A 27,508-nucleotide genomic window follows, 5' to 3' on the forward strand; every position below is an offset into this window, starting at 1 on the left:
CTTAGACTCTCTACTTTCTGCAGATATGCATCACTTTGACATATGTTTTACTGTAAGAAAGTTAATAACACTTAATTTACACTATCACCCCCCCACAATTTTTTAATATCATTTAATATTCACATATTTCATATTTTTCAAATATGACAAACATGGGCAGTCTTATATCAAATGAAAGCTCTCACTCTCAGGAATAAGGCTACATCGTTATTTTTGTTATATTATTATCACATATCCAACAATTGTCGAATGAATAATAAGGTAAAAAATTGTCTTTTATAAACATATGTGAAACATGAGTGTGAACTGCCTCAGATAGCACAGATAGCCACAAATGATACACCATCTTTTCTCTTAGGTCCTACTCTAAAAAATGAGTCCATTCACAGCATTTTCTTTGGTTGTGTGCATAATTAATCCCTTGCTATTTATTATATGTGCAAAACAAAAAGAGATATTGCATTTATTCCACTGTATGTGGTTATGGGAGAACTTCAAATGTTTTTAGGCAGAAATTGTATACAAAAAGGGTATTATTCCTCCCATCAGTTGGAGTAAAATAACTTTTGCATTTATTATGATAGAGAAAAAATTCCTTTTTCCTCTGTAAGCTGGCAATTGCTGAAATCAAACAAAACTGTCTGCAGGTTTCGTTACCACTCAGGGCCAGAGTTATACACTTTTAAATACAGACTTTAGAAAAAAAAATCAAAAAGCGCCTATTTATTTTTGTGTTTACTAGAGGACTGACAACACATACAACCATGTTGAGCACTTTTAACAGTGTTTTATGAAATTTCAAAGGGTTTCCTGTAAAATGATACCAAACTTTTGTATGTGCACCTCTGCTTGTGGGTATGAGAAGCTTTTGAAACTGGGTAGGCCAAATCCAGGCGGAAATCCCCAAAATAGCCTCAGAGTGTAAGAGGCTAAAATGTAAATAAATAAAGAAATTTAACTATTTTGCCATTTAAAACAAATCTGAACTGCTTTAATTGCTGCAAGAGTAGTACAACTGTGTAAGGAGTTATTTTTTGCTATTTCTGCGGATTTCTTTTGCAAAATCTATGCGGAATTTTGCAGAATAATTAAAAATGTTTAAAAAACGATCTGAGAGAATGTGCGCTGTGAATATTACAAAACAATAAAATATTTTATAATTACATTTTATTAAAGGATTACCCTGAATTAAACTGTACCAACATGAACCAACAGATAATGGATAATGTGCTGTCACGACCATAGAGTTTTATATAAAATATATATATTACTGTCAACAGATGAATGTAGCCTATATCAAGATAATTTCATCTGTTTAACAACACAATGTATATTTATCCTGTAAACGGATTTGAAATAATAAATAATTGTCGCGTCACTTATAGACGATAGAGATCTCATTATCTTCTCCGCGGTAAGTTTTATTTCAAATTCAAGTTTTACATATTAAATAGTTTGTGCTTTTTCTCATAAAAACCTCACAGCAAACAGCACAGACTTCTACTCACAAACACACGCGATGCAGTGACTATATCTGCGTTCACAGATTCCTAATGGGGAGAATTAGGAATTCTATTTTCCTCTTTAAGGCCTCTTTTCTTTTCTTTTCTTTTCTGAGCACCGGACATGTGCTGAGTCTGACCGGACATTTTGAGCGTACTGAACTTTAAATCAAATGAATCAAATATTTTCTTTATTTTTTAACAATTTTTCCATAAGTTCCAGTTCTGGAACTTAAATTTTTACATGTTTTCTTTTAATCAGTAGCTAATTAAGAGCAGTAAATGTGCCTGAGGCTCGTAGGAACAGAGGATATTCAGGACGGAGACCTTGGTTTAAATGGAGCGGTCATTGGAGTCATACCGCTGAGCGCCTCTCTCGTCTCCCGCAGTGTCCCATGCGGGGAATTGTGTATCCAATGTGTGTGCCTTTATCCTAAAGATGAATGATAAATAGAGCATTTTACAAAGGATTATGAGATCAGACCTACAGTATTTATGTGGGGCAGATCTATTCAAATTAACAAAATTCCATATAAAAACTATTAGAAATGAACTGGTATGGTCAACGTTATATTGCTGAATGCAATCTAATAGTAATAATATTGGAAATATTATTTGTTTAATTTTAACGGTCTCTTTTTATTTATGAGTTGATTCAATATTTAATAATCGCCTACCACAGCAATTTTCCGGCTGCCATGAGTAATAATAATTAAAGCACTCATTTCAACTTGGATGTTACATTATGACAAAATTAAGTGTTTACAAAGCTGGATTAAACAATTATTATTATTATTAATTAACTAAAACTAAATGTTTCCACTTAAATCTACAAGTACTCAATACTTAATTATCATAAAGAATAATTTATACAGTAAACGAACCTGTTGCAACGTGTTACGCATTATTATAGAAATCAGCTGATCTAGAGTAATAGTTTTACAACAGCTTAAAATCAATGTAGTCACTTTAAACTACAAGGTAATGGATAAGGGATAAAGGATTGAAGTTGAACGCACTAGAGCTCCCCTCGGGCACCTGCAGGAGGTCTATGAGTCTCGCGCAGTGGGAGGTTATAGTGGGAGGTTCGAAGCCCCCTCCTTCTCAGCTTAGCCTCATATGAAAGGACCCGCCTGCACTGAGTAGCAGAATTTCAGATGTGCTGTCAGGAACTCTATCGTTCACTTTATGTGCAAAAACCAACGGAACAACATTCGTGTATTTATTTATTTATTTAATTTATTGCAGCTTTTCAGGAAGCAACCAATAGTTGATATTTAAACATTTGATGATAGTTTGAAAGACATACAAATATGCCACGTTCATTTCTGGTCAAGAAGTATTCTTCAAACAAGAAGCCTAACTACAGTGAACTGGAAAGTCAAACTGGTAAGTTGGCTTTTATGAACAGTTTGTTTTCCTGCATTATTAATACAACACTCATATTTGAATTGATTCAAGTTTGCAGCCAGAACTTAAAAAAAATTCAGCTGATACATACTCACTTATTTTGGCAACATTTTTATAGCAGCAACAAATATAACAATTTTAAAATATATTTTATTTGACCTCTAATAATGGAGTGAGATGAAAATAATTCATTTTCTTTTGACTTTATTTTATGGTAGATACTAGCCAAAATATATGCTGGGTATGTTATAGTATGAATATGTGTATTGTTTAATCTGAGAACATTTCTGGATCTGTCTTCCAGATAACACATGCTATGCTGTTGTCCCACAATGCTTTTCTCTGGAAGACTTCCCCATCTCTCTGGTGCCCACCCACCCTTCCATTCTTATGTGGACCACCAGTGCCTTACCTCTCACTTTAACCCCAGCATCACCCAGCATTCCTTCTCAACCTGGGCCTCTGGATCTGAGCTCCCAATCCAGCTCCAGCAGCGGAGAGGAGGATGATTGCGGTACATCTGATCCACCAAGCCCAGATCCCAGAGATCGGTTCCAGTGTGCCCACTGCGGCAAGACCTGCAACAGTCCTATATCGCTTTCTCACCATCAGCTAACGCACTGTATCGCCCGCCCAGAAGCTGTCATTACCATCACGGAAACATCAAATGCCATGACCAGAGCAGCGTTTCACTGCAAGCACTGTCCCAAAGAATACAACAGTCTTGGGGCCCTCAAAATGCACATCCGCTCACATACACTGCCTTGTGTGTGCACCACATGTGGAAAGGCATTCTCCAGACCTTGGTTGCTGAGGGGACATATACGTACACATACTGGTAAGTTAGTATACATTGTCAACTGAGTTGATTAGTATTGTTGATTGATAAAATAAGCAATAGTTAAACAAACCCATAACCCTATGTTTTAACATTGTTAAGAAGAGTTGATTTTTGTTTGATTACAAAATCCTTATTCATCCAGTAATGGTATGCAAATAATGTTTCCAAGCCTAAACAAAATTCTTTATAACTTTTTCAAAGGTGAACGTCCCTTCTCATGCCCCCACTGTAATCGTGCATTTGCGGACCGCTCAAATCTACGAGCTCATTTACAGACACACTCTGAAGTAAAGAAGTACCAGTGTGGAACATGCTCTCGTACCTTCAGCCGCATGTCCCTCCTTCACAAACACACCCTCTCTGCATGCTTTCCATCTGCCTAAAGGAGAAAACAGTTGCTTTCATCTGCAAGCATCAAGCTGGGATGGGTTTAAACCAAACACAAATGTTTGAACTCAATGAGTGAACTTAGGAAGTTTTTTAAGCACAATGTTCTTATCTTTGCCTTGTCTTACACAAGCCAAAGGTAGAGATTATTTTTCTAGCAGTTTTAGTTTTGCAAGCAATGGCTATAATGAAGATTTTTTTTTACACATAGACAAGGAATTTTTGCTGTATGAACTGGACCCTCTGTCTCTCTCCCAGTGGATCCCCAAGATGCAACTCGGTGCCGGCTGGTCCGGGATTGAGGGGGCAGCTGCTACAAAGTGTGTGTGATAAGAGGTCATCTCTCACCAAGATCTCCACAGACGCACAAGGATATTTTGAGACAGCTGTAACAGTGCAGGGTGGATGCCATGCTGTTGAAGTCCTTCCCTCTAGATGAATGTCTGCAAACCATATCATCACCAAAGACCTGTTTCTTTAAGTTTAATTAGACTATAGTAATTTGAGCTTCAAGGTATTATGTAACCTAGCGTTTCCTGAGTTTGAGCTTGAGACTTAAATAAGCGTCAGAATAAATTGTGATATAAGGTGTAAGTCTGGTAATTTAGAAAGACTCTATGAATACTTTATCATCCGAAAAACATACCTTTCAAAGCCACAATGATATTTAAAGCTATGTCTACATATAGTTTATGTGGGTTGTATGAACCAAATGCTATATATTTTTTTTTACCAGTGATGATTTTAATGTATCTCAACTTGATCATGTTTTTCAATAAAATAATTTTATGTTTTTGGTAAATAGAAAGGTGTCTGATTAGTTGTTTTATAAGGAGTGAATGTTGTTTCAGTCCATTAAAGTTGGATAGCAATTTATGTGTTCAATATAAGCTTGAAATGCACAATATACATAGTCTATACTTGTGTGCTACATTTCAAGTATAAGCACCACTTTCACAGAAAACAAAAACATTCCTATATGACTGTATATGATAAATACTGTATGTTGTGTCTTTGTCTAGAGGCACTTAGATATTGTTAATGATGGTCAGAAGACATGTACATACTTTCTTTTAGCCAAATGCCTGGCTGAATCGATTTTACGTCATTGAGCATGATTTTGGTAAAATACTACTTTGTGTTTATTTAAACTCAATAAGTCAGCGTTGCCCTCTCTTGTTTTGAGAAACAGCATGGTGGTTAGCATGTGGTGGCATGCGTGTGGGGCATCAGTGGAAGCTCATGGTGCAGAGCGAGACGAGATTATAAACATAGCTTAACTCTAATGATAACACATTTTAGCTGACATATGGTCAACAAATGGTCATGTAAAGACCAAACGAGAGTTCAAATATTTCATAGAGGAACACCAGTGCAATGTAAAATAGTGAGCCAGTCTACACCATTAAAACCAGTGGATCCAGCTCTATGCTCCAGACACATCTGTCATTTAGATAGATATGCCTCCCCAAGAGGGAATTTAGTAAATGTGGAAAATGGCAACAATCTGTGCTTTAAACCTGGCCAGATTTGAGAGGATTTGGGTTTTGCATACCTCCTCCACAGCTCACCATTTCTACAGAAATCTGAATCCACAAAGTCCTTGTGACCTGCACACTGACGCCAACCAGTCTTGCTTGAGTAACGATGCACTTCCTGTGCTGATTTGGAGGCTCAAAGCTGTGTGATTTTGGTGGGGGAAGATATTTAAGGGGGAGGGTACACATAAATAAATATTTTAGTCTAAGTGGAAGTTTTTGCACTTTAATGCTCCTTTAGTGTCATTATAGACCGGCAGAGTACTTTATTGCTTTTAGTTGTTTGCTTTATGTGTCAAAAGGTAAAAAAAAGATTTTCTACATTTTACAGGTTTAAAGATTTTTAAAGCATTTATTTCAACACTTTTGAAAGTGTTGGCACATTGACTCTTTAAAAGTGTTAGCATTGACTCTATACAGAGTTAAAAATATAACTATAAATTTACACTAATCGGTGTTAAATATTTTGTATCTGTTAAAAATTAACTCCCTCAGTGTAATTTGTTAACTTCCTTGGTGTAATTTGTTAACTCCACTGTAGTGTTATATTTTTAATACTATGGTGTTAATATGGTAAATGTAAAGACAGCAACATATTGGTACTTTTGGGACAATTTTTTTTATTTTTAAACAGTTTTTAAAATGTAACATTACAGCAGTGTAATCTTTCATTCTCATTATAAAACTGTTAAGGATTTTTTTTAAACGTTATCTGATCAACATTTATGACAGAAAAATTGTCCTCAATGTATCATGCATTTAAGTGTTAATTATATTGACATATATTAACATCCAAGACAACTAAAAAATACATTCCCAATGTATAACAAAAGTACAGATATTTATAAACACAGGTTATGGGATGCTTCAGTTCATACAAACAAGTTTGACTTTATTTAAATCCAAAAGCCATGTTGGTTTTCACATAATAACAGCAGAAAATGATGAACCAGTAGCTGTAAGGAGGTGATATGATCCTCTGTCAGACCTTCAGACTGGATATTGTACTTTTCTGTTAAAAAACAAAAATAAAATGAAAAAAATGCATTATTAAAAAACAACTAATATCTAAGTATAACACTGCAGAAACTAATATTTACAGAATACATTACAGAATATACATACAGAACACATTACAAAATACTTTGAAATCAGTTATACATTTATGCTTTGCACAAAATACTCACTTTGTTATAAAATTGCTCTTCGTCTGAAGAAATTTTCATGTAGGCCTATTTCTGTGCTCCTCCAAAGTCCCCAAAGCAAATCTCCTGCACACATTAATGGATTAAAAAAAATATATATTTTTAAACTAAAACAGCATATAAAGCAAAAAACAACAAAAAAACTCCCAAAACATTATGAGTATGAATTGCTCCATCTGAGGCTAAGATCTAAACTTAACTGCCCCATTCATATAATGACAATAACACATGACTTTTAATGTTAAACTTGATACTAACAGCAATATAACTTTTACTTACAATTTACAGTGAAAAAGATGATCTTCTGCTTGAACTGCATCATCCCAAAACACGGTTCAGTGTGTGCTGTAAAAAGGGGGAGGTCTTCTCTATTTAACACCCTAGGAGTTAACAAACTCCACTAACAAAACACTGTTAAAAAAAGTGGTAACACTCTGTTATGACACCAACTCTTTATTTTCATAGAGTTAAATAAAATAGTTTTAACTCAATCCAGTGTTAAATTAACTCTGAACTCTTTATATTTCCATTAACACCGTGATTTTAACTCTGCTAAATTTGCTGTGTATGCTGGGTTGTTTCAACCCAGAATGCTGGGCTGTTTTCACCCATTGTTGGGTCAAATATAAACATTTTCTGGGCTAACTTAACCAAAGGGCTGGGCTCGACCCTTTTTGACGCAATACTGAGTTGAAAATAACCCAACATTTTTTAGGGTGTACAGTCTTGGGTTTTTATTGCATGACCTGGCCAAAACCGTATTAAAGTATTATAAACTGTTGTTGTCCTCTATAGCCATACAATAACTTTATATGAAAAACTACCTACATTTAGCATGGCATAGTCAGTCACAAGACACACAAGAGCCAATGACAGTCCATAACCAAGCAAGAGTATATGAAAAATAGGGAGTAGGATGTGGTTTGATGTGGTTGCCCTGAACTAGGGGCATGAAGTCAGACAAAACAGACTTGGAAGGTTGAGCTGGCCCTTCAAAGACAGGGAGTCAAATTCACAGAAATATAGATGACAGTGGATGATGTCATTGTCTTTTAAGCCCCAAAGGGGCACAAACCTGCAAGAATGCCACACAGAACCAAAGAATGTCTTTTGTACCTGTGAGGGGTTGCGTTAATTAATAACCCAATAATATGCAGTGGCCGTTTATTGCCTTAAAAGGCCATGTTTGAGCAGTGATGGTCTTTAAATGTTTGAAGTGGTGGTTTAGAGAGCTGAGTCATAGCGGATCATGTTCAAGCCAGGAGCTGTCATGATGGTTTGGATTACTAACAGAGTTCTGGGTGACTGTGCTCTTCCAAGGGAATTACCCAAATGCTTTGGCTCTTGTCTTTCTCCAACTTTCTCTCTCCCTTTTTATCAAATGTTATCCTCTTTGAATCCAGCACTGCACAGCAGGACTTCCTATCAATTTCTGCTCCTTTTTAATTCTGCTTTTCTTTGGCTCTGCTGACTTCTCTTGTTCTTCTTCAGTGGAATTTCTTGATGCTCTTATATCCATGACTGAATCCTGCAGTCAAAGGTTCTTGCTGTGGTCTCATTTATAAAGCGTGCGTATGCACAGATTTGATCGTAAAGTGTGCGTACGCAAAAATCCACGGCAAAGTCCATATTTATAAAAACACCTTTGACGTGGAAAAGTGCTTAGCGCCACGTGCTTGCACTTGCTTGTCCGATTGCTGCAGGTTTTTGGAAATATACGCCATTCTTGCTGCTCGAAATTGTGTTTAAACATTGACAAGCGCTCTTTTATATGTCTATGACATTATTTAGGCATTGTTTAAAGGCGAAGATCTGAAACTGCTCAGCTGCGGACAAGTTTAAGATCATTTGCGATTTATACATTTCACATCTGAAAGAAAGGGGTACGCACATTTTCTGCGCATACGTTCGGTTTATGAATCACACGTATGCATTTTTGATAAATGAACGCAAGATCAAAATGTAGGATGGTTTCTACAAAGCATTTTATAAATGAGGCCCCAGATTTCCAAGAATTCAACTGTGAATATTATTAGGTATAAATAATTTCATCAGTCAGTATACTTATCAGCTAGAGAGTGGACAGGCAGATTTATGTTTAGATGGCTTAAACTGGCCTGAGACCTGTAGCAGTTTACAACAGAGGTAAAGGGTACTCACGCACGCACGCACGCACGCACGCACGCACGCACGCACGCACGCACACACACACACACACACACACACACACACACACACACACACACACACACACACATTCTGGTTTCCATGTTTTGTGGGGACATTCCATAGACGTAATGCATTTTATACCATACAAACTGTATATTCTGTTCCCCTTACCTGCCCCATTCCCTAACCCCAACCATCACAAAAACCTTTCTTGTACCTTAGATTTTCAATAAACATCATCTTGTTTGATTTATAAGCTTGTTTCCTCATGGGGACATCAAAATGTCCCCACAAGGTCACAAAAACACTGGTATTCCTATCTTTGTGGGGACAATTGGTCCCCACAACGTAATAATTACCAGGTACACACACACACACGCACGCACGCACGCACGCACGCACGCACGCACACACACACACACACACACACACACACACACACACACACACACACACACACACACACACACACACACACACACACACACAGCTCTGTGCCTTCAACTTTGGACAACATTGTGGTTAATAACATAATGTTGTCATCGGCCCTATGCTGTATATATCAAGTCAGTTCACTAAGTTTTGGAACAGAGCTATTGTCTCTGTTTGTGCATGGGTTAAAACATGTTCCTACTATCATGCTTATTTGTTAATGACCTGTACAGTACAGTATGTATATATGTATGTACAAGTATGTACATTTGTTACATTTCTTTCATGTGTTTAATTCAGTAACAAGTACTGAAGTTAAGGACTTTGTACATTGTACATTGTTGACATTTCACTATTGTGTGTGGGTGTTTCTAATGCGGCGGCTCTCAGCAATGGGATGGATGTAAGCACATCTGGAAAGACTTATGTGCTGGAAGCGGGGGTATGCGCCAGTGCTGCAGTGTGTGTGGGAACTGACCCCACAAAACAAACTTAGTTATTACATTAGAGTGTATTTGCATACATTATACTGACTGCATCTTTTTTATAACACATTTTCACTTTAAATTATTCAGAAAGTCATTTCTGGAACTCTATAAGAACCATTTGTTGAGAAGAAGATTGAAAAATGTCTCACACTGTAAACAAAAATTGTTTGCAGGTCTGTTCTTCCAAGATTTTAAATCTTAACAATGAAATGCCTACTGTGTACCATATAATCATGCTTAATTAGAATAGCAAAATAAATATGTGTAGCCACTTTTAAATGAGTGGGGAATACACTTCTCGTCATCTTTTGTGCTTTGTGTATATCATCAAAATCCGTGGTAATTCATCTTTAGTGGAAGTTGCCAAATTAGTGCCAACTTGGACAGGTTGTCCTCATCCATAAAACTATTAACAAAATTAGGTACGGTGAAAAAATTTTGACTTTATTTTACTATTAAATTATTTTGCATATTGGGTTACACTTTATTTTGATAGTCCACTTTAGACATTCTACTAACTATAAATAACTTTGCAACTACATGTCAACTAACTTTCAATAATTTGCAACTATTTGTCAACTAACTGTCATTAGTGTATTAGTAGACTGTAAGGGTTGGGGTTAGGGAAGAGGTTTGGGTTAGTGGAATAAGTTGACATGCACCTGCAAAGACACTAATAGACAGTTGAATGTCTGTTGAGATATCATCACAAAAAGTGTTAGTAGATATTAAGCAGACAGTCTACTAATTCACTAAAGATTGGTAGTTGATAAGTAGTTGCAAAGTTACTTATAATTAGTAAAATGTCTAAAGTGGACTATTGAAATTAAGTGTTACCCAGTTACATTTTTGTAAAATCTGGGCCCTAAAGCAAAACAAGTTGGCAACTGTTTATCTTTAGAATAGCTTTCACCAAAAACTTTACCATATATCAGCTGCTAATTTTGAACAATCACACATTCAAATCTTTGCAAAATAGTGCAGGTGCATTATACCACCCCTTTAATTCTGGCATAAAGTAAGTATTTTAATTGTAATGGAGGTAAAGCTTGCTGAAACTCATCAGGGTTGTGAGAGTAACCCCAGTCCAGCAGGAGGGCTTGGGTAGAAATGGGAGGTTAAAGTATTGGGCTGTGGGCAGGTGGGGGTTTCCTGTTGTTTTGGCACCATGGGCTGCTCAGGTGGATCAATCTAGAATTACACTGTGACAGCTGTAGAGACACTTCGTGAGACCCCTAACCAAGCTGGCAGGTCACTATCTGTCACACCTCACTGATCTGTGTATGTGTGTGTTTGTATGTATGAGAGATGCTGTGATTAATTAAATGAAGTAAAATGCTAATCAATTAATACATCTCACTTTTTAATGTGTATTTTCATTTTTTTTATAAAATTGAATGCATTTAGAGACAATTTAGAGACCTTTATTTACATGATATCGCTTGAGTGTGTCCTATGTAACAAGAATCTTTAGTCCTAGTAAGGAGACAGGTGTCCACATCCTTAGGTCACAAGCACCTTCTGTCTACCCTCTGTCCACCTGTCTTTGCCTTCTGGGATGTTTATAGCTAATGGAAACAGAATTATCAGTTATTTTATTAACTTCTTGTCTATATACAGGATATTGTCTCAGACGTTTTTCCTAAATTCTTTGAAACAAATGCAGAGATGAATTGGAGAAATTTTACAAACATTAAGAGCATTATAAGCTATAAAATAATTGTAGATAGCATTGTTCATATAATTTGGTCTTGAAAGATTTAATTTGAAATGTTCATTTAAAGTTATCTGACTTTTGTAGACTTTGTTGTCTTGGCAGATCTGAACACAGTCATTGTTGAAATTTCCTTTGTGGCACTCTGAGAGAAATGAGAAACTAATATATTTATCGTAAAAGAAAAATCTGATGTGCAGATGGAAGTTGGAGAGTTAAGAATCCATTTCCTCTCCATTTAATCTAAATGTTCAAAACCGTTATTAATAAAGAGACTTGTGGTTTTCTATGTGCATTTTTGATTCTCGTTTAGACAGTTTGGTTACACTTTATTTTGATAGTCCACTTTAGACATCCTACTAACTATAAATAACTTTGCAACTGAATATCAACTAACTTTCAATAATTTGCAACTATATGTCAACTAACTGTCATTAGTGTATTAGTAGACTGTAAGGGTTTGGGTTAGGGAAGAGGTTTGGGTTAGTGGAATAAGTTGACATGCACCTGCAAAGACACTAATAGACAGTTGAATGTCTGTTGAGACATCATCACAATAAAGTGTAAGTAGATATTAAGCAGACAATCAGTGTGGTGCTTCAGGTTTTTATTTTGAATAAATGTACAGTAGTTATAACATGTTATAAAAGGAATCTTTGTGTTTAACACTACTGTAGGGGATTTCCCAATATTGATTAGAAATAAAGCATTTTCAAACCAATTGCTTTCGTTTTATTTTCAGACCCAATGGCCCTTATTTATCATTCTTGCGTAGAAACGGGCGTATATGTTGGCGTACGATTATGCTTACACTCCTCTCACCGCCTGATTTATGAAGCTGTGCGTACCTCTGAAATTCAGGTGTACGCAATATCTGCCCTTCATAAATGCGGCGGCTGAAAACGATCGTCATTAGAATAACAAGCCCATATAAATTCAAGTCTCCACCTCCCCCACGCCCTCATTTTACGACATTGACACATGGAAGACGGCAAAGACGAGAAACCAGGGAAGTGGAAAGAAACAAAATTGTTTTATTTGGGAGTTTAAAGAGCGGGATTAAAAACACATTAATAATTGCATGACATTTTGTAATATTTGTATTATTATTTTTATTATTAATGACGCTTAATTGATATTTAGAAGAATAATTATTTATTATTATTATTATTTACTGTTGCCTACATCTAAATTATATGTCTGCTTAATGGTTCGGTTAAGTTTTTTTTTTTAAATAATATTTTAAAATGATGTAGTAACTTTTGTAGTGTGTTTTTCTGTATTTACATTGTTTGTTAGCTAAGATCCAGTTTGATACGGAGCTCCGGATATAATTCAAATTAACAATTTGTTTCCACGACATCCACATGTTTTACTAGACTAATTCATAATTTGAAGTAATAATAATTGTAATAGTAATGACGAAATATTATAATAATTAATTCCAAGGAACAAACTGTTGAATATTGGGAACGAATTTTATATTTATGGCCATACTTTAAACTAAATAAGAAAAAGAAGTGTTCATAATGTAGCATAAAAGATAATTCGTGGCCATGATTTTGTCCGCATGTCATCATGATCGGATTTATGGCTCCATTCAACACAAGCATTTTACCTTACCTATTCATGTGTAGCTATTTATTTATCATCGAATAGTATGTAACTAGCTTACCTTTTGATGCATTATTACCATGTTTTCGTAGCACATCCTTGTGCTTTCTTTCAATGTGCAGCTTCAGATTCCAGGAGGAATATTTGCTGACTTTTACAGTCTCTCCGCACTTCTTTTCAATGTTTTCTTCCTGTCCAATCTTAACTTTGATTTTTACTTTACATTTATGTAGAAGGCTTGAATTCCATAACTTATTGCTAGACGTTTTTACAGATTCTCGAACTAGCAAATTATTAAAGGGCGTTCTGGGTTCAACGAGCGGTACTGAGCGAGCGGAATTTTTAGAGAGGCGCTTTGATGGAATATTACCGCACCGCTCAAGGCTCCGCTCCGATCCGCTCACACGCTTTGCCCTGAAACGTCAGGTAAAGCGCCCATGCTCTCAACTGAAGGAATACATATGCCTACAAATCAAATGCTTCGGTAAAGTCTCACAAATTAAACATTGAAGTACATGTTGCATGAAAATAAACACTGAAGTTTATAATTACTATGTTTTTGTTTTTTTACAGTGGGTCATAATATATCATATATTTTCATTTGTCAGTGCGTTTTGTGGTGTTAGGAATTGTTTGCGCATTTCTGCACTAACTCAGAATGTGCGTACACCACCTCCTGAGCTGGCGTAGGATTTGAGCGTGCCGTACGCCAACGTCCATATTGATAAATCTCAAAGTCACCGTGGTTTTGGGTGTACGCCAGGTGTACGCTGGAAATTTGGTGTACGTACTTTTGATAAATGAGGGCCATTGTGTTTACTCGGGCATTACATTATTTGTATTAATACAAATAAATAATAAATAATACAACTCAACAATACAGAAAAGGCTTTGTTTATTATCTGTGCTAGGAACTGCATAACCGTTAAATGACACAAATTAAAATAACTGTATGCTAAATTTACATAAATTATAAACTGATGCTTTAAGCTCCAAAGTATTCAGCAAGCTGCACAAAATGAAACTAAATATATACAATCTCTGAATTGTGAATTTCCATTAATAGTCCTTTATTGAGCCAATATTCATATTCTGACAGCATACAAAGAAAATAAGTTTAAAAACACTGCATTACTTTCTTGCATATGACGTGTGTGAATAAATAGATACACATAATATACTTTAAATATTGGACATATATAAATATTGGACATAAGGAGATTGGTTTAAAGATGTTTAAAATCTCCAGCATGTCTCTTGGTGTGTCAGAGCCAGAACACAGAAATGGATCAAAGTAGCCAGATTTAGTGCAAAGGTTTATTTATCTCCACATATATTAAGATTATTAGGTGACAGGCAGGATTGTAGAAAGGCTACATGTGTTTCAAACTATACACGAGAAGGCACGTGTACAGTGTGCAGTTTTATAGGACCTGTTGCAATAAGACCACGTAATATTGTGCCAAAAAGTTTGCAATATAAACGTAAAAACAAATATATAAACATGCATTTAAATCCAGCACAAAAATGCCACTGTGAGTGTATAATGAGCACATTAAAAGCAAAAGTATTCATATAACAGCATTTAATGTCTCGTATTACAATAAATATAGCTCTCATGACTTCACATAACAGCATAAATTCATGAATAAACATAAAGAAGCAGGATTGATATGCAAACTGTACTATTATTACTTAAATAAAGGTAATATTACTGAAGTAAACTTTGAGGTAAATACGCTAAGCGCTAACCGCTAAGTGTAAATAAGCTCAATAACAGTAGAAAAATTAAATTTTCTCTCAAAATGGACTCAATAAATGCCAATAATTATATTTAAAGAAACTGTACATGCATACTTCACTACCTGTGAATATACAAAAAGTTATCTGAAATTATCAAAGCCCATCTGACGGTTATCCATCTTCACCTGCACGATCGCCTGCTTTGAGTCGCACCAAAGTGACGTCAACACCCTCTCTTCGACTGATTGGCTAGAGGAGGAGCTGTCAATCTAAAACTAGCGGACCAATGGCGACACTTAAAGTCTACCCTGATTTGCATGAAACTCTAACTGCAACTTTTGGAAATGCAAGCGCAGAGTGTGGAAATAAGAGCAAGGGAAAACAGCACAAGCATACAAAAAAATTAATATGAGCAGAAAATATTAGAGAGAAGAAAAAAATGAAAAATATAAACAAAGAAAACGTCATTTTGTATGCAATTTGGATAACTTTGCATTCGTTTTTCAGTTTTGTGCAATATAACTTTAAATCTGTTTAAAGTTCTGATTTGCACTTATTATTTTATTCATGCATATTATTTTTTAATCCGTGACCTCAATACATTAGGCGGGAAATTTATTCCATATGTTTGCACATGTGAGGAGTGTGTCTGTGTGACCAGGGCTGCGTTCAGCCCTGACAAAACGTTGCACAACGTTTATTAAACTGAAACGGTGATGCATTGAACACCCTGTTGTGATGACGCAAGAGTTGCAACTACGGTAGCTGAGAGGCCATTCTTTGTGTTCTTTTTTAAATGTTTCTAAAGCCTGATGAAATCGTTATAAATGTGTGTTTAATACTGTAAAATACCCTCGATGTTACAATCACTGACCTTGCTGTCCAAAATGAAAGACAACATTCCAACTTGAACACATTGAGCGAGCTGTCTCTTTACTATCGCGTGGTTTTATACATCTTGCCGCTGATTGGGCTGACATTTCTGACACACCCACCAAACAAGAGAAAACTCTTCTAAAACCTGTTGCATTCCGTTGCACACCGTTTCCAGGAAACATGTCGTTCAACCCGGAAACCGTAGCAAAACGTTGCGCACCGGTGTGAGATTGAACATGCCCCTGATGAATGAGTGTAGCATTTTGATTGGTTGTGTTTGGAAAAGGAAAGCAAGTGACTTCCTCATAGATCTTTGTGTTTTAGGTAGAGAATTGTGTGTAGTGTTTTGAAAAAAGTGTTTTATGCAATTGAAAACTGAGTCAAAGGCTGAGAAATAGCTTATGGTTTTGAAGATTTGGCATGTAGTTTTGCACTTTGAGTGAGAGGTTTTGAAAATCGTGTGACATGAAAAGATTTTGTGTGTAACCAATCGTAAAAAACTGTAAAAAGACTGGTTTAAAAATATAACACTGAAGCAGTGTTAAAGTTAATGAGATAATGAAGTGATGATTAAGACATTAATGGTGAACACCTGCTGGTCATTCTGTGTCAAATTAACTACATTTTCCTGGAATTTTTTTCTGGAGAAAGTAATACTAAAATGATGAAGAGAGACAAAATGCAATAGATGAATACAGCGAAATCCCCAGTATTAAATGAACGTTGTTGGGTGTATGACTCCAAAAGCTCCAATCTTTCACATTTGCCTCTCTATCATCATCTCTGTTAAAAAACAACTAATATTATAACTTGCAGCATTATTTTCTAAACCGGGATGATAAGTTTAACTTCTAAACTGCTGTCAGAACAAAATACAAGTGCTCAACTATTCCAGCATCCACATGATTTAGTAGACAAATCTTCTTTCTGACGTGATGTAATCACAGAATGTATCACATTAAATCTTAAGTTTGTGTTTGTTATGGGCTCATTTGAAGTCACCATTATTGTGATTAACGTTTCCCTTAGTTAGGCATTCGTCCTTTGACCTTCACTAAACTAATTTTCCTCTTTTAGCAATTGTAACATTGTTTTATTAAGACTGCTTGTTCATTGCTTGATGTAGAGGGATAACTTTTCATAGCATCTGAGGTTGTTTATTTATATTGTACTCTACCATTCATTAAAACATTTGATCATAAATAAATGATGAAGACAAAAATGCAAATACAAAAATGCTCTATGAATATGACACTGTTCTGAATAAGATTAATCCTTATTTTTAATAATCCTTAGTTTTTTTATTGCTTAAGAGAGACATCATAACTTCTGATACAAATCTCAACAAGGGTGACAGTTAATGGTAAGAAACTTGCACAATTTTGTCATGTCACAATGCATGATGGGAGTGATGAATGAGTTTTATACAATCCTGGTACCCAGCATGAATTGCGGCATGAAGCTTTGTTGTTGATTGTCATCATGGTTGTGTTTTATACGCTGATTGTTGATGTCTCAGTGTGTCTGACTGACACTACAGATTAGATTTCTGTGAAAAATATTAGCTCTTAAGGCCAGAGATGGGGGACTCGAGTCATATGACTTGACTCGAGTCAGACTTAAGTCGCAAAATTGAGACTTGAGACTTGCTTGACAAATATTAAAAAAAGACTCGACTTGACTTTAACTTGACATTCATGACTCGAGACTTGAGTTAAATTACTCAAAATAACTTGTTTTTTTTACAAAAAAATCTGTTTTTGAATGCACGCAAGAGCGTAATCTAACCACGTGACGCAGCAGGCAAACAGAGGGAGAGCGCGCAATATATCCGATACAACCAGCACCACGTCGAATTTCATTTGACACTACAAATCACACAAAACACTGTAAGTAACAAAGTATGTTCCATTGTTTTCAGCCAACGTTTTAGCCATGTTAGAAGTTGATAAAAATAATCCAATAATCCAAGGCACTCAAATGTTATTGAGAAAATTTTTTTATGTATTCTACCGGTAGGTATGATAAACTGGTAGAAATGTGTCAACCAGCAGAGATTTGGACTATAGTCTCTATCGAGATTAAGCGCCTACGTCACTTGCTGTGCACATGCTTGGTCACGAAAACGTAACATTTGTTTACATATTTAAGCACCGCACGCTGTTTCTGTGTTAGAGGAGTGTGCAAGTCGCGCATCCGCTGCTCATTAAGCTTGTGAGTATTTTTCAGACATGGGGACTTGTGACTTGGACTCGAGTCGCTATTTTTGTGACTTGTGACTTGACTTGACAAAAAATAAAATTTCTCTTAAGAGAAAGTAAACTGCTAAAAGAGAAAACGCATGTGTAACAGTAGCTGTGTCCCAATTCAAGGGCTGCGACCTTCTAAGCATTATACCTTGAAAGGTGAGCACTCGGTCTTTCAAGGTGGCAGCCTGAGAAGTTCGCGAAGAGATAACTGAAATGAGACTGTCTAACCTTCGGAGGACCCATAATTGGTGTCACCTGCTGCACGCGCCCACCGCGCCTGTCAGCAAGACACAGCGGAGACGTTTCTGACTTATTAAAATAAATATGGAATCAGAAAAATATCAATTTATTTAAAAAAATATATGACACTTTGATGTAGATTTAACTATTCAACAGTATATCAAATTAATCAACCTTAGAAATATACGCAACATAAACAGAATAATATTAACATAAAACATAACTTATAATACTAAAACAGTGACAAGAAAAAAATGTTTTCTGATAAATTCACACTTTTATTTAATAAAGGTTTTTATTGCTTATTTTAGAATATTCAGCCATTATACAGTTGTTGCAGGCGCGCACCTTTTAATAATTTTTTGTTGCAAATAAAACTCTCATAGTCCATAACTATTGTAGATTTAACTTTGTTTAATATATACATTTAGTTAAATCATCAAACATGTGTATGACTTGTCAGTGACTTGCTTGACTCAAGCTACGACTTGACTTGAATTGGTTGACATAAAGCAGTGACTTGACTTGACTTGACTCGACTCTCACAAAAAATGACTCGGACTTGCTTGAGACTTGAAGGTTAAGACTTGAGACTTAGTTGTGACTTGCACATGTGTGACTTACTCCCACCTCTGCTTAAGGCTATATGGATTTCATGGGGTGGACCGAATATAAAATTAAACACTTATATTCAGTGATTATTTTTTTGTATGAGATCATTGAATCACAACACTTATGTTTTCATAATAATTAACATAGTAACAGTTTAAGACTTCATTTCACTCATCTTCTTCTGCTCTAACAGATGTGTTTAATAAACACACTGCCACAATGACAATGAGCAGAAAAAAACTAACACTAAACTTTAAGACCCAAGTACCCAACTAAAGGAAACACTAATCAGCACAATGGTGACTAACTTTATTAACCAGAGCAGTTGTATCGAAGTTAAACTTATCATCCATGTAACTCTGCAAGCAAGTTGTAATTTTAGTTTTCAAACAGAGATGATGATAGTGTTTATTTAACTGTGGGGATTTCATCTATTACATTTAAATATTTTGTCTTTCTGCATTATTTTAGTATTAGTTTGTCCAGAAAAAGAGTCATCAAAATAAAAAATTTAAGACAGGGAAAATTCTAAAATTAAGTTGATTTGACACAGAATGACCAGCAGGTGTTCACAATTAATGTCTTAATAGTCACCTCATTATCTCAATAACTTTAACACTGCTTGTTAGGGTTGTGACAATTAATCGGGCAAATGCGCGTTTTCTCAATGAATGAATTTGAATGAATTACGGTGAAATGCAGGCACATCCAAAAGCCAGGGGGCGCTCTCGCTTAGAAACACCATTTGTGCCACAGAAGAAGTAGTATACCAAACACTATTCCAGGAAATGTCTAAAGGAATATTTATATCGCTGTTCTTCAGATTGTTTCAGGTATTTTCATGATAATAAAGAATATTTTAAATGATTGTGTTTGACGAGTTTTGCTTTTTTAAATGCACGTTATAAACGAGTCAAACTTGTAGTGATTTTAGATTGATAAGGACTTCCTACTGATCACGGAGCCGTAGTACATGCACAAGCTGTGCATGAAACACTGAATCGGAGCCTTACGATTCAGAATCGATTTCAGACAGGTCTTTTTAATGGGAGCGCGATGCATCGATGCACATCCCTAATTAGTAACTATAACTAATTACTTTTTTAAAGTAACGTTCCCAACACTGACACAGACACACGCACAAGCACTGCTTGTGCGTGTGTCTGTGTCAGTGTTGGGAACGTTACTTTAAAAAAGTAATTAGTTATAGTTACTAATTACTTCTCACAAATAGTAACTGAGTTAGTAACTGCGTTACATTATTATAAAAGTAATTAATTACCAGGAAAAGTAATTACTGCGTTACTTAAAAAAAATTAATATTTCAAATAACTTGAATTCCCCTTACAAAATTAAATACGTTAAATGACTAAAATGGATACTAAAGAGAAATCACTAATTTTGTGGCAGCATGTGACCATGTGAGGTGCTTTATTAGATCAGAATTACTTGCCACAGACGTGGAGAGACTTTTTCTTCATGGGCATAAGTTGCACATTACACAAACATTCTTGCCTTTCACCTCAACAATGGAAAAGTAGTGCTTTATACTTTGTGTTTGCGACTGCTACCTTTGAGCTTGTTGTACTTGCCATCGCCCTGTCACCGGTGTTTTCGGAGTGATTGATGCGCGATGACCGGGCTGCATGTCAGTGCTTTGAGATGGGGCACAGTCAGCAGCAGCACCGCTGCTCGTTGAGAAGAGAAAACGACGCGTATTTTCATGTCAGTCTACAAAAGTCTCCAACCACGCCAAAAAAGATAGCTAGATTTGTCCTATAAAGTCGCTAAAGTGATAGAAAGTTGCTAAATCTAGCGACAAAGTGACCAAGTTTCTCAGACTTTTTAACACTGCTGATCGCTCCTCGGACTTGGACTGCGCGTGTGGGCGGGCCTTTTTGTGAACTCTGCCTCTGGTTGGCTACCGATGGAAATTAAGCCAATCACCATCCGTTATGTTTCTCACAACACACACAAGAGAAAAAAAGTGTTTGGCTGAGAGAGTGAGCATACGCGGCTGAAAATCACTATTCACTACAGTAAGATCAATTTTAGTAACGCGCAGCATTTTAATGTCAGTAACGATAACGGCGTTATAACGGGGGAAACAGTAATTTATTTGATTACTCGTTACTGAAAAAAATAACGCAGTTACTAACGCCAATTACTTATAACGCCGTTAATCCCATCACTGGTGTTTGTGTGTGTGTTTGTGTGTGTTTGTTTGTGTGTGTGTGTGTGTGTGCGCGCGCGTGTATGTGCGCGCGTGTGTGCGCGCGCGTGTATGTGCGCGCGTGTATGTGCGCGCGTGTGTGTGTGTGTACCTGGTAATTATCACGTTGTGGGGACCAATTGTCCCCACAAAGATAGGAATACCAGTGTTTTTGTGACCTTGTGGGGACATTTTGATGTCCCCATGAGGAAACAAGCTTATAAATCTAACAAGATGATGTTTATTGAAAATCTAAGGTACAAGAAAGGTTTTTGTGATGGTTGGGGTTAGGGAATAGGGCAGGTAAGGGGAATAGAATATACAGTTTGTATGGTATAAAATGCATTACGTCTATGGAATGTCCCCAAAAAACATGGAAACCAGAATGTGTGTGTGTGTGTGTGTGTGTGTGTGTGTGTGTGTGTGTGTGTGTGTGTGTGTGTGTGTGTGTGTGTGTGTGTGTGTGTGTGTGTGTGTGTGTGTGTGTGTGTGTGTGCAGAAGTGGAAAGTAACGAATTACATTTACTCACGTTACTGTAATTGAGTAGTTTTTTTGTGTACTTTTACTTTTTTGAGTAGTTTTTAAAATCTGTACTTGTACTTAAGTATGTTTTGTTTAAAGTATTGTACTTCGCTACATTTTAAATCATATCAGTTACTGAAGAAAAAAAAGATTTAAAAAAAGCAAGGTGATAAAGACAAGCAACGGATGATTGATGGGCGGGGGAACGTGGAAAAAGAACCATGGAGACGGACGAGACAGGCGCGCGCTAATGCAGACCCGCCTCAGTTCAAATCTTATGAAAGAAACCCCTGGCCATGGCCATATTTAAGCGACCACTTTCCACTGATGCGAGGCGAGTGTTTCTTTCATATGAAAGGTAGGATTCATGCTCTTGAGTACGAAACGACTTGTCGTTTTTGAACTTTACTAGAATCCTCCACCTCTCCCCGCTTTAAAAAAAAAAGTAACTTTTACTCCGAGTAAAGTTAAAATGATTTACTTTTACTTTTGCTTGAGTAGATTTTTAAACCAGTAACTTTACTTTTACTTAAGTAAAATATTTTAAAAGTAACTTTACTTTTACTTGAGTACAATATTTTATTACTTTTTCCACCTCTGTGTGTGTGTGTGTGTGTGTGGTATATGTGGTCTACGGGACATAAATAGTGTATAATGACATATTTACTATGCTATTAACATGGTTTACGGGGACACAGGAAGTGTCCGCATGAACTGAACAGCTAAAAAACATACTAAATTGTACTTTTTTTATAAATTAAAGACTGCCAACAAGTTTTTGTGACGGTTGGGGTTAGGGACTGGGGTAGGTTAGGGGAATAGAATATACAGTTTGTACAGTATACAATGCATTGCGTCTATGGAAATGTCCCCGTAAACCACATATGACAACGTGTGTGTGCCTCTGAGAAAGAGACAAATGTAGTTACAAACAAGGAGTGGTATCACTTTATTTTTAAGGCCCTCTTTGACATTCTGTTCACTATAAGGAATGTTGTACCTATGCATGTCAACTAACTTTGAACTTACAGAGACTGTCCACAAATATCACACAACAATCCACCAACATATGCTATTAAGAAGTCATTTTTTTTGTAATAAAAAGTCCACACACAGTGGACATTAATCCTAATTGCTGCCCTGGCGCTGAAGGGATAGCTGTCCACTGCTCCAGGTGTGTGTGTGTTCACGACTTGCAGTGCGTGTTCACCATTCACTGGAATGGGTTAAATGCAGAGGCGTGGCAAATACTGTGGGACTGCAGAGCTCAACACCTAAACTAGACGGTTTCATCGGACGCAAATGCGTTGTCACGGTTACACCTCTGGTCGGAACTTTACTTCCGGTTTCTTGTTGATCCGACTAGTGACTAAAATGAACTCTGGATGAGGAATACCTTGTCAAAAATAACAAATGTTTTGGTTTCCTAAAGACAGGGGGAGACGGCGATCATGGATCAACACAATGTGAAGGGAGTTTTGGCAGCCGGTTTGTAGTTACAATAACATTATATACATTATAAGACACATTTTACACACTAACATTAGCTCAGTGTCATTTTTGATACACTTTAGCTGTGAAATATTAACTAAGGTAAACTACTTTAGGGCTGCAACAACGAATCGATTAAATCGATAAAAATCGATTACTAAAAAAGTGTTGGCAACGAATTTCATAATCGATTCGTTGTGTCGCGTGACGCAGAGACGTTTAATAAAAAAAAAGGAAAAACTTCAGTTAAGCGCGGAGCGGAGTGAACACACTCGCATTGCATCCCAAACCGCCTATTTCCATACTATATAGTAGGCAAAGACTACGAGAAGTAGTGCTTTTCGCCTACTATATAGTATGGAAGTATGCGGTTTGGGACGGAGCGTCGGTCTCTCTCGCGCACTGTTGCTTGCAGAGTTCGGCGCTTCATAGACAGGGCGGAGAACAGGGCGGCGGAGAAAAGATACAAAACAGCAAAGGTAGAGGAAAACCACATGTCAAACGTAAGCGTGTTACCTGGAAGTTATAGCCGGCAAAGAGGTAAACAAACAAAGACGACACGCTTATGCTTTATGGAGCGACGACAGCGAGTAAAAAAGTTTCTAGAACGAATAAAAAACTCCAATGATATTAAACAAAGAAATAAAACGTTGAGAGAGAGTTGTATGAACGCTTTTCCCCGTCATGGACCTGTATGTTAAATCATTGCGACGTCACTCTCCTGCTGTTCTGTACTGCGCGCTCAAGCTCATGACGAGCATATATTTGGCAGATGTAAAGCATACATGTGTATTTTTTGTGTTAGTCCATTTTTATTATTATTATTATTATTGTAACAGCTCAGGTGTGTTCAAGGAGCAACATGTTTGTGCAATTTCTTCTTTTTTAGTTCTGTTTTGAATAAGGGGTTGGAAATGAATGCTTTTCTTGTTTTTTGTATTTAATCCGATTCATCGATTAATCGAACAAATAATCGACAGATAAATCGATTATTAAAATAATCGTTAGTTGCAGCCCTAAACTACTTGTTGTTTATTTTGCTTTTTATCAGAAATAAACTACTCAAAGGACTTTGTTGTTCTTAGCGGAGTTTACCGGAGGTTACGTTTGTTCCACGAAAAGCCATTTGTTTATGTTGTTACTGCAGAAACTGTCTATAGCCTAAAGAGATATATACTTGAGATAAATACTCAGTATAATCCACAAATCATTCTATGACATCTAAGTTCAACCAGTTTCTAAGGTCCTTTAATGCAGTATCATTAAAATCCACCTATTATGATTACATTTGCTAATGATCATAATGATTATGTTGCATGGTTTACATATCAAAGCATTTACTTTTCCATGTCATTCTGATTTATTGGTAAATGTTTAAATATCAATTAACCTAACCTAATCTTACTAACCCTAACTGTATTGTAATTTTTCAACACATTGCGCTATTATTATGATTATTTTCAACATGGTGCAATACTCTTTTTACATTTACTACAGTATGATAGGTAATCTTTAAAAATGTAAGTGAAACACCCTAGTAATGTGCCCTGTGTAACTATTGCATTATCCCAATAGTTGCCCTGGGACTGTTTCTGCAATTAATGTACTGTAAGGAAAAATGTGTAATCTAAATGACAGTTTCCAATTAAGAGAAGGAGGAGGTAAAGAGGCCAAGATTAGGTAAATCAGTCCCTCAGAAAGATTGATTGGAAGACATGCAGAGTTTGAGAGACCCTTGAAGCTCAAATGAGCAGCCAGATAAAACAGAAAGGGCAGCAGAGCTGGTGGGGGTGGTAAGGTACCTTGCAACAGCTGGTCTCAATTATCCACCCAGGAGCCGAGGGATAAATGGGGCTCCAGGGCAAAGAGGTGTCAAAATAAGAGCAACAGGTCAGAGACGACAGAGATTAGAAAAAGTACTAGCAGGCAGGTGGGCCCTGCTAGCCACAGAGAGAATGAAGATATGATGTGCTTCAGTTTCTGTGTGAGGTTTGGTGAACCAGTGCAATGGTATTTTAAGTGGAAGAGCCAAGGATTACATAGTGACGTGATGTTTAGAATATCCATCAAGAGTTAAAGGGCCCTATTTTTACAATCTGAAACGCAAGTGCGAAGCGCAATGCGCAAGCTGTTGCTATTTTCCCGGCGGGAGAAATAACTCTTGCGCCAGGCGCAAATCAATAAGGGGTTTGTCTGAAGTAGGTTCATTATTCATAGGTGTGGTTTGGGCGTAACGTCAAATAAACCAATCAGAACGCTATCCAACATTCCCTTTAAACGCAAGGCGCAAGTTCCATGGTGGGTTGCTATTATTATGACCGATTTACCAGGCGCACGCCAGGAGCGGTTCACAGCCGAGGAGACAGACGTTCTTGTAAGAGCAGTCAAAGACAGAGAAGTTGTTTTGTATGGGGATAGGAGAAACCCACCCAAATCAGTGTTGGTTAACCAGGCGTGAGAGGAAATAGCCACAATTGTCTCATCAGCTGGCATCCCCATCGTTGCGCCAAGCGCTACAATGATGTCAGGAGACGGGGGAATCCCAAGCTTGCCAGCATAAATCGGGCACGCCGTGTAACGGGAGGTGGATCTGCCTCAGGACCTGATGCCAGCAGAGGACATCGCTGCGTCCACCCTCACCGCTGAAAGGGTTTGGGGGCTTTGAAATCGGACCCAAGAAACGCAAGCAAGGTCCAACCCCAAAGTACACTTACAAATCAAGTTCATATACATTAAGGTTTCTTATGAAAATATTTTAATCGTTATTTGCGTGAGAATTTTTTAACGCAGCCACACAATAAATAAAAACTATCACCACAATGCTCACCACTATGATTCCCCTTATCTCATGTGTTAATATTTTTTATTGTAACAATTTATGATTTGCAAAAATAACTGTTGCATCTGTGTAGATTAGATAAGCAAAGTGTGTGCGCGTTGTGCACGCTATACATTATGGTCAAGCATGCGCCCTTAAAATAGCATAATGAACCACGCGCAACGCGCCACTGACTTTAGACTTTAGCATCAGGGATGGTTTGCGCCGCAACACGCCTCCTTTTTTGCGCTGAACCGCCCAGGGAGCGCAAGTTCATTCCCTAGTTTGCCGACGTGCGTCTGTGGAGGGAAAAACCCGCTGTGCGCCGGTGCAAAATATGAATGATACATGTGTCACTGACGAAGTCAATTGCGCTGGGTGCCAGATAGGGCCCAAAGAGTATTGTGTGTAAATTTTTGGTCCAAAAATTAAAACTCTTTTTTCTGAATTTAAATACGAGGAATCTGTTTGTCAAAATTTTCATGTCAAATATGCATTCCATCATGTCAGATGAATTTGTATGTATCATCATGCCTCAAAGGATGCCATTAACTTCCGTGTTGGCCTACAATGCCATTGAGTGATTTGAAATGCTTACTTGAAAGGCAGAGCAGGTGGCACTTAAAGACCTGGGGCCCTATCTTGCACCCAGCGCAATTGACATTGTCAGTGACGCATGTATCATTCGTATTTTGCACCGGCGCACAGCTGGTTTTTCCCTCCACAAACGCACGTCGGGAAACTAGGGAATGAACTTGCGCTCCCTGGGCGGTTCAGCGCAAAAAAAGGAGGCGTGTTGCGGCGCAAACCATCCCTGATGCTATTTTGCAGTTTCAAAAAACAATTGTGCCACTGACCAGAAAAAAAACGTTTAAAGTCAGTGGTGCGTTGCGCGTTGTTCATTATATGCTATTTTAAGGGCGCATGCTTGACCAGAATGTATAGCGTGCACAACGCGCATACACTTTGCATCTAATCTACACAGATGCAACAGTTATTTTTGCAAATCATAAATTGTTACACAAAAGAATATTAATACACGAGATAAGGGGAATCATAGTGGTGAGCATTGTGGTGATAGTTTTTATTTATTGTGTGGCTGCGTTAAAAAATTATCATGCAATTAAAATATTTTCATAAGTTAATAATAATAAGTTTGTTGTGTGGCTGTATTACGTTTATTTTATGTAAATAATAATTAAAATGTTTTCACAAGAAACCTTAAAGGCAGGATAGGCAGGAATTATCTAAAAAAACATTTTTACAAATTTGTTTAAACTGTCTTTATATATCAATACATAAGTAAAATGTAAGTACTCTGAAAAAGAGAGTATAAAAATCGAGTGTCTGTAGACCTCTCACCACTGTTTTAAACACAGCTCATTTTTTCCATTCACTCCACCCCCTCCCTTCTGGGTTTCTTCTAAAGCCACGCCCCCATAAC

At 36.9% G+C, this 27,508-nt stretch overlaps 1 protein-coding gene across 1 annotated transcript; it reads left to right on the forward strand.

Annotated features, from left to right (window-relative positions):
* The first annotated feature begins 2,669 nt into the window (after nt 1–2,669).
* On the forward strand, nt 2,670–4,893 carry snai1b (snail family zinc finger 1b). Its single transcript, XM_065282309.2, has 3 exons — nt 2,670–2,891; nt 3,217–3,750; nt 3,955–4,893. Exons 1-3 carry the CDS (start codon nt 2,816–2,818, stop codon nt 4,134–4,136), a joined length of 792 nt encoding a protein of 263 aa, XP_065138381.2. The 5' UTR covers nt 2,670–2,815; the 3' UTR covers nt 4,137–4,893.
* Nucleotides 4,894–27,508: the final 22,615 nt, after the last annotated feature.

Source organism: Paramisgurnus dabryanus, chromosome 21, assembly GCF_030506205.2.
Source record: "Paramisgurnus dabryanus chromosome 21, PD_genome_1.1, whole genome shotgun sequence".
Lineage (NCBI taxonomy): Eukaryota > Metazoa > Chordata > Actinopteri > Cypriniformes > Cobitidae > Paramisgurnus > Paramisgurnus dabryanus.

What these genes read in the sequence shown, in the direction of transcription:
- snai1b (XM_065282309.2), top strand. Translation starts at nt 2,816, where the DNA reads ATGCCACGTTCATTTCTGGTCAAGAAGTATTCTTCAAACAAGAAGCCT. An exon ending in TGAACTGGAAAGTCAAACTG is followed by an intron (nt 2,892 to 3,216) that starts GTAAGTTGGCTT and finishes TCTGTCTTCCAG; the next exon opens with ATAACACATGCTATGCTGTT. An exon ending in ACATATACGTACACATACTG is followed by an intron (nt 3,751 to 3,954) that starts GTAAGTTAGTAT and finishes ACTTTTTCAAAG; the next exon opens with GTGAACGTCCCTTCTCATGC.